Source organism: Dendropsophus ebraccatus, chromosome 15 (genome assembly GCF_027789765.1).
Source record: "Dendropsophus ebraccatus isolate aDenEbr1 chromosome 15, aDenEbr1.pat, whole genome shotgun sequence".
In the NCBI taxonomy this organism is placed as follows: Eukaryota; Metazoa; Chordata; class Amphibia; order Anura; family Hylidae; genus Dendropsophus; species Dendropsophus ebraccatus.
Genome location: NC_091468.1, coordinates 27,964,109 through 27,978,252, shown reverse-complemented (window position 1 = coordinate 27,978,252; position 14,144 = coordinate 27,964,109). Strand labels below are relative to the sequence as shown.

The 14,144-nt window shown below is 42.9% G+C and overlaps 1 protein-coding gene across 1 annotated transcript in view; it reads left to right on the top strand.

Moving 5' to 3' along the window:
• Positions 1 to 4,831: 4,831 nt before the first annotated feature.
• The window catches only part of SMOC2 (SPARC related modular calcium binding 2), a 133,695-nt gene continuing 124,382 nt past the window's right edge, over positions 4,832 to 14,144 (top strand). Inside the window, exon 1 of the mRNA XM_069954411.1 lies at positions 4,832 to 6,326. Within this exon, the coding sequence (XP_069810512.1) occupies positions 6,231 to 6,326 (96 nt within the window). The 5' untranslated portion in view covers positions 4,832 to 6,230. The remainder of the gene's footprint in view (positions 6,327 to 14,144) is intronic.

Genomic DNA, 14,144 nt, shown 5'->3' with positions numbered 1-14,144 from the left:
TTTTTTATTTTTTTTTATGAGGCTCCTGGCAAACCGTTCGATTAAATAGAGTGTACCATCTCACTGCATTAAGAGGAACCTCAAAGAGATGGTCCCTATTCTAGCAATGGCCTCTCTAAAACTCTACAAGTCTACAAACCAGGGCATACAGGATCCAACTAAATTCTATTTATAACGACTACTAGAGATGGATGGAGTCCACGGCTAAAAGTAAGTACCCACACCCCCTGCAAAAACAACAAAATGCTGCAGCAACCTGCAAGTGTCAGAACTTACCATATAACCTTTTAGCTTGCACTTCACACATCTCCTGTGGTTATTTTAAAGAGTTTAGTTGGATTCTGTATGCCCAGTTTTGTAGACTTATAGTCCGAGAGAGGCCATTGCTAGTATAGGGACCATCTCTCTGAGGTATACCTTAATGCAGTGAGATGTGGTACTCGGCCTGTGATGTTAATGTTGTTTGTTGTGACTCCAGTACTGTAGCAGTATGCAGGTGTGATGTTGGTACTTGTTTTTGTCCGGTTTATGGTCGGTAACCTCTGGGTCTGTTGCGGGTCACTTGTCACTGCAACCTGGAGTGGTAGTAGACCCACCGCCACCCACAACGAAGTGGAAAAGATAACCAAAGGTAGATGGTGGTGTGTGTTCAGGTGCAAACAGAGGAAGCAGAATCCTGTGCATTTCGTATAAAAATAAAACAGTTTACTGAGCGGAATTGCCAGGGAACAGTACACTCTATACAGAGCAAATCTTGACAAACTTGGTTGCTGACAATAGATTAGACTTAGTGCTTTTTTAGGAAAAGTGTAGTTTAGTGTAGTGTAGTTTTTAGGAAAAGGTGCTTGAAGAAGTAAGAGCTTTGTTAGAAATGGTAGTGCTTTTGTAGAGGTATAGAGAAAAGGAGAGGAGTTGCCAGAGGAGCTCTGCCCAATGTAGATCCTGTACTCTGCCAGAATTGAAGGATATATATGTAGATAAGTGATACTCGCACTCAGGTTTAGACTAAGTCTGACCATCTTCTGCCCCCTAGTTTCGTAGAACCCATCCTAGGTGGGTAGCATGAGCCCCAGTCATCAGTTATATGGGTGTAGCAGACTCCCAAGGTCACCTGGTTGTCTTCCACTGCGCAGTAGGATCTGTAGACCTTTGATTTTAGTAGCTTTGGGGTTGACTCCTCTTACTGTCAAAAGATCGCCCTGCACTGTTTAGAGCGGTTTCTGGCGTGGACTAGGGTGAAGTGGCTTCTCTTCCCTTCTTGGAACTTAGCACTGCATAACTGTAGTGGTAGCTTGGATAAAAGAAATCTCTGTCCCCTTGGACCTCCAACAACTAACTCCCTATACTTCCTCACACACGGAGCTAAATCCTACAGGGATGAGAGTGTGTAAGAGAGGACAGACAGGATAGGACAGGGAGAAAGAGCACCTGTGACTGGTCAGCACACAAACACATGACATAAACAATTAAGCCTTTTGCTCTTCAGCTGTGCACACAAGTAGAAACAAAACAGTGAAGACATCTAGTGGGGAAACTAAGGTACTTCATCCCCCACTTTAACCTGAGTGAACGACTTACTGGGGTGCATATACACAACAACACCCGTTGTGGGATACCACAGGTACACTCTATTTGATTAAATGGTTTGCTAAGAACCAAAAAAACATTGTCTGCTATGGTTAATTGGAGTGCGGGCACAGCCGAACGCGCCCATATACCAATTAAGAGAAAGTTCACCTGGCCAACATCACAGAGAGCGGCCACACTAGCACGGCTTTTCACACTGTCTGTAGTGTGTAATTTCATCTGCAAAAATGACTGACAAGCTCTAGTATAGGCCATAATTGAGACACAGATTGTCCCATAGAAGTCTAACCCATTCCCTTCAGCTGTGCTTATATACAGAGTTGTAGAAAGTGAGACACCTAGTGGGGAAAAGACAAATAACAGCTTCATCCATAACACCCTTTGCAATACCTGACAGAGGTACTTTACCCAGGTGCTATAAAAACTTAGTGGACCAGGGTAAGTGGGGTAAGATGCTTGAATTGGCTACCAGAGTATATTATGAATCTATATAACTTTTGATGTGGGGAGGGTATGGAGAAAAAGCTTTTTTGCCGCACTACTCCTTATATAACATATGTAATGTGTAATGATTGATAGGGCTGCTTTACAGAACATACTTTAGCAATGTAAGATTGGATTTTTTTTTCATCAACAAATAGACATAGACGCACATACAAAAAACAGAGGCGCACTATAGTGTAGTATCTTCAGTGACTCAGGAGACATTAAATTAAAACTAACCTGGTTAGGTTGTGCTGAGCTAGACAGAAGTACCGCAGCCCGGCTTGTGATCTCGCAATTGTCATCTGTCACAACGCGATTGCCCAAAATACACCAACTTACATCCACCAATTTGATCAACCTTTCAGCCTTGGTGCAGGACTAGGGACTCTTGTTGCTAATAAAAGCACCACTATTGCACACTCTGATAAAATGTACAGTAGAAAAGACGCGTTTCAACAACAATCCGGCATCTTTATCAAGCTCATACAAACTCCTGCTGTTTTCCTTATATATTCATTAAAAGGTTGCAGCTAAAAACTGACATAAGATCACAATCAAAATCCGGCATGGATCCAACATTATTCATAAAATTGCTAATTTTTATCCCCACCATCACAAGGGCAGTTACATACAAACATTCTACCATTCAGTATTGGTAGGTGTAGAGTTAATGTCCAAGAATAAGACTATTACTCATAATAATCTAACAACAGATGAATCGATGGCTGTGAAAAAATTTAAAGACAATATGTAGCTAGTAGAGATGAGCGAACCGGGTTTGGGTTCAAGTCGATCCGAACCCGAACGATCGGCATTTGATTAGCGGTGGCTGCTGAACTTGGAAAAAAGCTCTAAGGTTGTCTGGAAAACATGGATACAGCCAGTGACTATATCCATGATTTCCACATAGCCTTAGGGCGTTATCCAACTTCAGCAGCCACCGCTAATCAAATGCCGAAAGTTCGGGTTTGGATCGACTCGAGCATGCTCGAGGTTCGCTCATCTCTAGTAGCTACTGATACGCACAGCTGATAAGGGGGTGGGATAATACTGCAGAATCGAGTTGAGGTACACCCTCATGCGGGAAGGGGTTAATTTCCCAGAAACCTCGCTTTACGTTTAAAGGAGGAAAAAGTTTGAAAAACATTCTAGTACCCAGTCGGTTGCAAGACCTGAAATGTAATAAAATAGGTGAGACACAAAGTGGAATTGTGAAAAAGTAGAAAAACGGGGTTATCTCTGCTGTCTGAGTATAGGGGAGTGCTTTCTCATTAAAACAATGTTGGACTGTGGATCCCAATATGTGATATGTCTTTTAGAGTGCCAGAGTGGCCTTCAATATATTGGCAGGACGTCACAGACCCTTAGAAGAAGGCTAACAGGTCACCAATTTAATGTTGCCAATGGCTTCTTGAAACATAGGGGGGAAATTTATCAAACTGGTGTAAAGTCGAATTGTCTTAGTTGCCCCTAGCAACCAATCAGATTCCACCTTTCAGATTCTTTGTAAAATGAAAGGTGGGATCTGATTGGTTGCTAGGGGCAACTAAGACAATTCTACTTTACACCAGTTTGATAAATCTCCCCCATAGTGTGTCTCAACATATGTTGAAAATGCACAATAAAGATTTTGGAGCCCTTAAGATTGAATAGAAGAAAAGACTTCTAAGACTTCTAAAAACCTTGGTACCTGAAGGCCTCAATGAGACAATATAGCTTGGCACCTAGAAAGGTTAATAAAATATACCAAAAAAGTTAGAACACTGGGGGAGATTTATCAAACATAATGTAAAGTGAAACTGGCTCAGTTGCCCCTAGCAACCAATCAGATTCCACCTTTCATTATCCAAAGACTCTGTGAGGAATGAAAGGTGGAATCTGATTGGTTGCTAGGGGCAACTGAGCCAGTTTCACTTTACACCTTTTTTGATAAATCTCCCCCACTATCCCTATACCTGTTCTAGTTGTAGTTTTTATGTCATTTATACTAGAGGTTTTATCGGTACTGTCTATTGCTATTGTTCAAGCTATAGATGAGAAGCATTATATCTCTTTTTAATTTATTTCTAATGTGTATGTTATCACTATTATCATTATTATCTGCATGTTAATTCTGCCCTATTGTTTCCATTCAGTGACAGCACAGAAGGTTACTGGGTTTTTCCATTCAGTGACAGCAAACAAGGTTCTGATTGTGACAGCAATGAAGGTTACTACGGGAATATCCATTTGAGCTACGGGGGAGCTCTTGTTGTGATAGGGCACTTTGGAAGGTCTGACCAGTTGTAATATAAGAACTTTGAGCATGTTTACTGATTTTTAGCAATTTTATGAATAATGTTGGATCCATGCCGGATTTTGATTGTGATCTTATGCCAGTTTTTAGCTACAACCTATTAATGGATGTATAAGGATGTGGAAAACAGCAGGAGTTTGATAAAGACACTGGGTCGGCGTTGTTCATTTTATCTGAGTGTGAAATAAAGTGGTGCTTTTATTAGCAACAAGAATCCCTATTCCTGCGCCTGGTTGATCCAATTGGTGGATGTAAGTTGATTCTTTTTTTCCTGCCACCTTTGAGTGTACAGTTTCCATTCTATGGAGCAGACTGCAGAAGGAGCTCTTAGCCCGGCAGCTCCCTGGGACTCTGGCGACTTTTCCCTTTCTTATTCCTAAGTGTCAGGGGGTTAATTAATCAGCAGGTCTGGGAGGGGTGAGCATGAAGGCTGGCCTCAGCCCGAGCACAGGGGGCTCTGCCATCATCCGGTCATTCTAAGGGACTCAGCACCTTCCCGGAGCAGGAGAGGCAGCACCCAGAGCAGGACAGACAGGACCAGAGCAGGAGAGGCAGCACCAGGGCAGGAGAGGCAGCCTTACCCCAGCAGGAGAGGCAGCACCCAGAGCAGGACAGACAGGACCAGGGCAGTAGAGGCAGCCTTAAACCAGCAGGAGAGGCAGCACCCAGAGCAGGACAGACAGCACCAGGGCAGGAAAGGCAGCCTTAACCCAGCAGGAGAGGCAGCACCAGGGCAGGAGAGGCAGCCTTAACCCAGAAGGACAGACAGCACCAGGGCAGGAAAGGCAGCCTTAACCCAGCAGGAGAGGCAGCACCCAGAGCAGGACAGACAGCACCAGGGCAGGAGAGGCAGCACCAGGGCAGTAGAGGCAGCCTTAAACCAGCAGGAGAGGCAGCACCAGGGCAGGAGAGGCAGCACCCAGAGCAGGACAGACAGCACCAGGGCAGGAAAGGCAGCCTTAACCCAGCAGGAGAGGCAGCACCAGGGCAGGAGAGGCAGCCTTAACCCAGAAGGACAGACAGCACCAGGGCAGGAAAGGCAGCCTTAACCCAGCAGGAGAGGCAGCACCCAGAGCAGGAGAGGCAGCCTTAACCCAGCAGGAGAGGCAGCACCAGGGCAGGAGAGGCAGCACCCAGAGCAGGAGAGGCAGCACCTTTAGCAGGAGAGACAGCACCAGGGCAGGAGAGACAGCACCAGGGCAGGAGAGGCAGCACCTGAAGAAGGAGAGGCAGCACCAGGGCAGGAGAGGTAGCACCTGGAGCAGTAGAGGCAGCACCCAGAGCAGGAGAGGCAGCATCAAGGCAGGAGAGACAGCACCTGGAGCAGCAGAGGCAGCCTTACCCTTGCAGTAGAGGCAGCACCCAGAGCAGGAGAGACAGCACCTGAAGAAGGAGAGGCAGCCCCTTAAGAAGGAGAGGCAGCACCAGGGCAGGAGAGGCAGCACCTGGAGCAGGAGAGGCAGCCTTACCCTTGCAGTAGAGGCAGCACCAGGGCAGGAGAGGCAGCACCTGAAGAAGGAGAGGCAGCACCAGGGCAGGAGAGGCAGCACCTGGAGCAGGAGAGGCAGCGTAACCCTCTGCCTGCAGCCATTAGGCTGCAATCATCAGATGACAGATCTCCTGCAGGAGAGGGGGATCCACAAGGCTGGGAGAAGAAGAAGAAGAAGGAGAAGAAGAAGATAGCCGGGATCAGATAAGAGCAGGAGGGAGGGAGGCAGCGCTGAGTCCCAGGCTGTCACTAGGCTGACGCTGACAACTGACACTCCGGCTCGGGCTCTGGAAAGTGACAGCAGGAGGCGGATTAGTCGCAGCTCGCACACGGCTGGTCATCCTTATTCCAGACATTTCTCTAGGAGAACCTATGGGGAGGAGGAGGATGCTGCCTGCAAACTTCATTCTGCTTCTGATCGTCTTTGTGGGACCGGTCACCCATGCGCAGAAGTTCTCAGCCCTCACGGTAAAATGGCATTTCCCTCTAGAATCTGACTTGTATTATTGCTGATGTGACATTGCCCGGGAGTGTGCACTGCTCCCCACTGCTTCACTGCAAGCTGCCCTCCCCCACAGCTCTGCTCACATTACACTGCAGCCCCTAACAATAGCGGAGATGTGCTGTACCTGAGCCCCCATGGCAGGCATACTCAGCCTCCTGGCTTTGTGGGCTTCAGGTGCTGGGCTCGCTTATGTACTAGTTGCTTTACTTCACCCTAATTTCACTCTTGTAATACAACTGCCAAAAGAAAATGCACAACCCCATGTATCCTATTGTTCCATTGTTCTCTTTCTTGGCAATTGCCCCTTTTTTTCCAACTAAAATCAAGAACTCTCAAAATATTTGGATAGAAAATATGTATTTGTGCAGGAGACATATATATAAATATATATACATATGTAGTCTGCTGCCTGATGGACAGAGGAGCACGTCTGTCTCACCATCCAGAGTAACCTGTTGTAACTTTTACAAGCCCTGTAATATAGGGCATTAGAGAGTTCAGAAGCCTGCACTATCTACAACACTCCTCCTTTTAATAGCATAGTCATTCAGAAAGGAGTTCAGCTTGTAACTGGCCGGGAGATTATGACTAATATCCTTCTCACATTATAAAACCCATCTTGGGCTGAATCATATAGGAGCCTTGTTGAAAAAAGTCCATATGTATTGATAGTATTCTGTATTGTACTGGTGATAGGAAACCTAACTGGTTAGAACCAGGAGGATACGGCAGATGTGTTTGGAGTCAGACATAGGAATTCTTTGCATAGGACAGATGTTAATGATGAGAAAGGTGTGAAAATAGGTGACGCTCATTGATTCGATACAAGAGAAGGTGACTGTGGTGTATTGATAAAGTGAGGCATAGGCAAAAAATGTTCTGGTGTTTGTCTGAAGAGATACACATGCTAAGAAGCGAGACTATGGGACTCTGCCAGAGGAAGTGGTCATGGTGGAACTCAATAAAAGAGTTCAAAAGGGGCCTGAATACATTTCTGGAGTGTTGTAATATTACAGGTTATAATCACTACATCCAGGAATAGATTCTCATTGCCAGGTTTTAGTTATGAATTAAAGGTGTTCTTCAGCAATTTTTTTTTCTTTCAAATCAACTGGTTTCGGACAGTTTAACAGATTTGTAATTTACTTCTATTTAAAAATCTCCAGTCTTCCAGTACTTATTAGCGTAGGTATGTCCTGCAGGAAGTGGTGTACTTTCTTCAGTCTGACACAGTGCTCTCTGCTGCCATCTCTGTCCATGTCAGGAACTGTCCAGAGCAGGAGAGGTTTTCTATGGGGATTTCCTCCTGCTCTGGACAGTTCCTGACATGGACAGAGGTGGCAGCAGAGAGCAGTGTGTCAGACTGAAGAAAGTACACCACTTCCTGCAGGACATAAAGTAGCTGATAAGTACTGGAAAACTGGTGATTTTTAAACAGAAGTAAATTATAAATCTTTATATCTTTCTAACACCAGTTTATTTGAAAGAAAAAAAAGCCAGAGTATCCTTTAATCTTTCTCCTTAAAATGAGGATAATTGGCTTTCATCTCATGGTTTTTTTTAAATCTTCTTCTGGATCAACACTTTGGGGTAATCGGCTGAACTAGATGGACTTATGTCTTTTTTTTAACCTTACAAACCATGCAGCAATGTAACCTACATGCAGGGCTCTGGTGCCACTTTAGTACAGCACCTGTCATTCACTCACTAGAAAGCTGCCCCTTAGGTGGCCAGTATAGTCCTTGAGCGTTTCTCTAAATTGGTTGTGACATTGACTGTTTTTTAATTGTAGACATAATGAATGATACTTGTTGTTTTGCTCCATCTCCTTGTGATGCACAGAACAGTTATGTCACTAGATCATTTAAACAGATGAATACCTAACATAACATATAATAAAGCCATATTATATTTAGCCAATAAACAGCTGGGACATAATGGTTAATGGGAGAAGTGACACAATTGTCTTCACTGCAACAGACACTGCCCCTATATAATATATACAGTCAGAAGATATGGGTTAACGTTTATAGAACAACTGGAAAAATCATTGGACCATATATTATCCATGGCACATTGCCCGTGACCATGGGGAGCGGAGTAGTTGATACCTTGCGCGGCAGCAATATCTCTTTCCTCTTGTGTTTCTACAATTTCACAACATGCAGAAATGTGAAGTTGGAGCAATCAGCAGTCGCCTGTGAAGGGTTCTGACGTGTCACTTGTGGGATTTCACTCATTCCCTTTGTACAGCACAGTTTAATAAGCATGGAAAGAACATCCTAAGTGGCCATTATATTTATAAACTAGCACAGTACCCAAACAGTTTTATTCCAGAGTGGGTCATATCTAGGTTTGCAGCTAATAACTTATCCTTTCTCTACTTTTTGCTCTTCTACTATTTGCATAACTATAATTGATACAATATGTTTCCCTGTAAACATTGAAATGTAACCTGTAAAATGGTTATTGAAATAGAACTGTCTTGTGTGCTTGTGCTGGATCAGGAGTTGGCCGGATGCCTCCCCATTTCCCTGTGTTGTAGTTTTCTCCTTTGCAACTGGAACATTTTAACTCCTTCGCCATATTTCATGTATTAGTGATCTACTGGTGCAGTGGAAATATTCTTCTTCTTACCACACACAGTGATCAGACAAGCTCCTGCACATCCAATCTTGCCGTTTTCCAGCTAACCCAGAATATTTCGAGCTGTATTTCAGAGACAGCTGCAGACCATAGGTTGTGTCAGAGTTTTTGTCTTGTTCTTTTTTTTTTTTTTGTTTATTTTGAGGGGAGAATTTTGTGCACATTTCGTTCTTCCTTAAGGGCGAACATCAGCAAATGTAAAAAAAAAAAAATGGAAATTCTTCCTGATTTGACATGGCGGGGGTCAGGTAGTGAGGTCTGTGTTCATACCTGGAATTCTTGTGAAGGGGCGTGGTGGTCCTGGTCTGCTATCTCTGTGTGGGATGCCTGCTTCTAATTGCAATCTCAGTTCTTGTTGGAAATATTTAAAGCCGCTACTTTTATCAGTTCACCACAAATACCTCACAATTGCTTTCAGCCACATCACATTGACCTCAAAAGTAAAGAAAAGTAAGTCCATTTTCTTTAAGTATTACAATGTACCCCTATGTTGCCTAAGGCTCTAGAGCTCATGAAGCCTCACCGGTTCTTAGAAGACATCGAAAACTGTTACAAGGTTTCTGGCAACTTCCCCTGCTGACTGTGTTCCCCTGTTCTCCTAAAAGAGTTCATGAAACACAGTTCCAAGAAGCTTTGGCCACTGTTGTTTTCAGTGATTTATGCTTGTGAAATCTTTGGCTGTATGTAGCTGTAGTCTCCTGCAACCTCACAATCTCCATACAGCCTGCTTAAATAGAAGCAGATGGGAATGCCGCTGCTCTCAATATTGGGGGGCACAGGAATCTGGAGACAGCAAATTTGGCCTTAACTTAAAGTGTCTCTGTCATTTCAAACAACTTATCAACAAATCAATAGTAAAGGTGATCATAAGAAACTCTGTAATAGGTTTTTTTTAGGCAAAAGAGCTTCATTCTGTACTGACAAGGCTTTAATTCCTATCTGTTCATTATCAAGGTAAATTAATCTACATTACAGGGAAGCACAGTAAAGATGGGTTTGCTGTGTCTATTTTAACCTATGGAGGGGAAATGAGTGAGCAGGAAGAACCATCCCTGCAGTTTTGAGTTTGTCTGGGCACAAAAAAATGCTGGATTGACAGGTCAGACTGCTTAATGCTGGTCTGGGAACTTGGTGAGGTAAGATTGCAGAATGCTGTGCTGTGCTGGCTCCTAAACTGCAAACTGCAGGACTGGTTCTCTCCTGGTTCAACTCCTTCTCCCTCCATAGGTTATAATGGACATAACAAACCTGTGTTCACTTTGCTTCTGTGCATCAGATAAGAAGTGATGGGGGAGGTGGAAAAATATTTCTAAGTACAGAAGGAAGCTCCTTTATCTAATAAAACCTATTAAAGAGTTTCTTATAATCGCTTGTACTATTTATGTCTGTAAACTTGTTTGAAATAACATTTACACTAAAGGGAACATTATAACATCATAAAAAGATGGAACTCTGTGGGTTGGTGGTGCCCTTGGTAGGTAGATCCAGAGATGTATATAGAACAAATCCCAGCACTCACCAGATAGTTTTGCTTATTTATTCAGTGCACTGTGCATCAGTTTACAGCAAGTATGAGTATCGGCCAAACATGGCTTTCATCAGCTTGGCTAACACAGTATGATCTAGGCAACATTAACCCCTTCCCCTGTATAAGATTTTTGCAACATGTAACGCCTCACATTCAAAGAGTCATAACTATTATATTTCTCCATATAATAGGATATATGAGGGGTTAATTTTTTTTTTAATGGCATCCTTCATTTTATCATAAAACATACTGCAAAGCAAGAAAAGATATATATATTTTTCTGGGCCAAAATTGTTAAAAAAAATCCTGCACCTATTAAGAGATTTAATGCTCCTACATTGTTCATTTTATTTGATTTTTATTCCATTTTATCGAATAGATGATATTACAAAAAAAACAATAATGTTTTTTGTGATAATTCAGACAATTCTGCACACAACAATATATAACTTTTTTATGGTTTTTATTTCAAAATAAATTAGGGAATGATTTAAACTTTTAATAGGGAGAAGTGTGACTTTTATTTTTTTTTTTTCATATTTTTTAGTTCTCTCCAGGGCACTATAATATGCAATCATTAGGTTGCTTATACTGATCAATGCTATGCTTTTGCTCTGCTGATTAAATTCTGATTAAGTCATCGGTCGAAAATGTCTCCTGGCGAGGGTCCAAGGGCAGGCACGCTGCTCATCACGGAATGGGAAGAGGTAAGTTAGGGCTAATTATTACATTCCCCCCTGCCAGCTGCCTGTTTTAAAAAAACATCTGGACTTGGCCATGTATGCGTACTTGCTGTAGACTGATGCACATTGCATTGAATAAATATGCCAATCTATCTGGTGAGAGCTAGGATTTATTCCTATACTATAAGGAACATGGCTTGGATTTTCTGGGCTCCCATGTACATATGCTTAGTCCCCTCACCTATGCATTCTGCATTCCTATATACAATACAGTATAATATATTAGTTTGAATAGAGAGATAATTTTATGTAAAATAGTTCCATTATTCTTCAAATAAGACTTTTTATAACTCTTTCTCTTATTTTCTGTGGCTGTGTGGACCTGAGATGCGGGTTTGATTATGATTTGTCTACAGAAGCATCACTGGTTGACACATTGGGGAAAATAAGTATCTGACCGGCTGCTGACCAACTACATAGAATGGAGAGGTGTGCAATATTTATTGTCGGTGCACTTCACCTGTGAGATACACAATCTATAAAACATTGAAGATAATCACATTGTATGATTTATAAATATTATTTACAAGTTTATTACATGAAATAAGGATTTGATACAATAGAAAAACAGAAGTTAATATTTGGTCTAGAAACCTTTGTTTGTTGTTTCAGAGGTTGGACGCTTCCTGGAGTTCTTGACCAGGTTTGCAGACACTGCAGCAGGGATTGTGTCCCCCTCCTCCATACACATCTTCTCCAGATCTTTCAGGTTTCAGGGTTGTCGTTGGGCAATATTGAGTATCTATTGGGTTCAGGTGTGGAGACTAGGCCACTCCAGGACCTTGAAATGCTTCTTACGGAGATGCTCCTTAGTTGCCCTGGCTTTGTGTTTTGGATCATAGTCATGCTGTAAGACCCAGCCACGACCCATCTTCAATGCTCTTACTAAAGAAAGGAGGTTTTGTTAGCCAAAATCTTGCAATACCTAGCCCCATCCATCCTCCCTTCAATACGGTGCAGTCATCATCTCCCCTTTGCAGAAAAGCACCCCAAAGTATGATGTTCCCATCCTCATGCTTTATGGTTGGGACTTTGTTCTTGGAGTTGTACTCATCTTTTTTCTTCCTCTAAACACGGCGAGTGGTGTTGATATTAAAAAGTTCTATTTTGGTCTCATCTGACTTCACAACCTTCTCTCATGCCTCCTCTGGATCATCCAGATGGTCATTGGTGACTTCACATAGGCCTGGACATGTGCTGGTGTGAGCAGGGGGACCCTTTGTGCCTTACAGGATTTAAACCCATGATGGTAGTGTGTTACTAATGATTGAAATTGTGGTCCCAGCTCTCTTCAGGTCATTGACCAGTACTATTGACCATGTAGTTCTGGGCTGATTTCTGACCTTTTTCTGAATTATTCTTTCCCAACGAGGCGAGATCTTGCATGGTGCCCTAGAGGAAAATTGACAGTCATCTTGTGTTTCTTCCATTTTCTAATAACTTCAACAACAGTTGTTGCCTTCTCCCCAAGCTGCTTGTCTATTGTCCTGTAGCCCATCCCAGCCTTATGCAGGTTTGAAATTGGGTTCCTGTGTCCTTTGGGCTTGGCTATGGTGCAGAGGTTTGAGTGTGATTGAGTGTAGATATTATTTCAAAATCATACAATGTGATTTTCTGGAATGTTCTATAGATACTTTATGTCACAGGGGAAGTGTATCTACCATAAATATTACACACCTCTCTATTCCTTGAGTGAAAAAGTTGGGGGAAACTTGTAAAATCAGCAGTGTATCAAATTTCAAACTTATTCTCCCCACTGTAGATATCCCAGTATTCTATGTATTTAGAAAGTGTAGAATATATCTGTTATTCCAGAGCAGCCTCGAGCCTGCAGTATTATCACTAAGATCATTTTTGAAAGGGCGAATACCAAAGAAACTCTAAACATCAAAGGAAAAATCTTCATCACCTTTTTAGCAGTTTTATTGCTCCTCACTAAAATTAAACACAATAAGTGAAAACAGCTAAAAATGTGCTTAGTCAGCATAGTCGGTGCTTGTAAAATATGGTTAGTCAGCACTGACTTCTATGCACTTAAACGCACTAAATGAGACTTCCTTTTATTATGGGCACACACCCCTAGCAATGTCCCCTTATATTCAGTTAGTTACTCTTATATAATACAGTTCCCAAATAATACTGCAATTCAGTGCAATGTATAATAAAGTGTCCAAATATAAGCCTTATACAAAGGTCTCAAACGCCGTACAAGGTAGGTGGCTATATAGTAAATACATAATACCAGTATCTGAGCCTAAATAAACCTCTTGTCAGGAATGTGCAGTAGCCTGGTGTGAACTGGGCCTGGTTTTTGCTTTTGTGTGACACACCCGATTGCTTCTCAGCAACCGGCAATGCAGGAGTTACTTAGTGCTCTGCAAGACTTGATTAAGTCTTTTGACTGACTTGTTCCTCTGCCCGTCTGAAACCTGAAGGATCAGAGCGCCGGTCCAATGGGGATCCGGACCGGGCTCTTGATCCTCATAAAAGAAAGCTGAGGCAGTCTCTCAGCGCTGGCTATTAAGGTTCACACCCTAATCCCAGCCCCCCCTGTCTATTCCTGCGATCCCCTTACCTAATCCCTCTGCTCAATTTACCTGTTATCTGACCTCCCACCTGACCTCTGACTGCCCGATTGTTTGCTGATTCTGTACTGCGTTGCCTATTTGGTTTTCTACTTTGGCTTGTCGACTTTCCTTTGTGTTTGTTTGTCTGTCTTGTTCTGTGGAACACCTATTCTAGAGCAGGGACCGCCTTTGTGGTTGTCTGCAGCTACCTAGGGCCGTTTGAGGCAAGTAGGTAGGGACAGCGGGTGGGCTCAGCATTAGGACTCACTGTCCTGTCTTGTCCCTACCTGACATGAA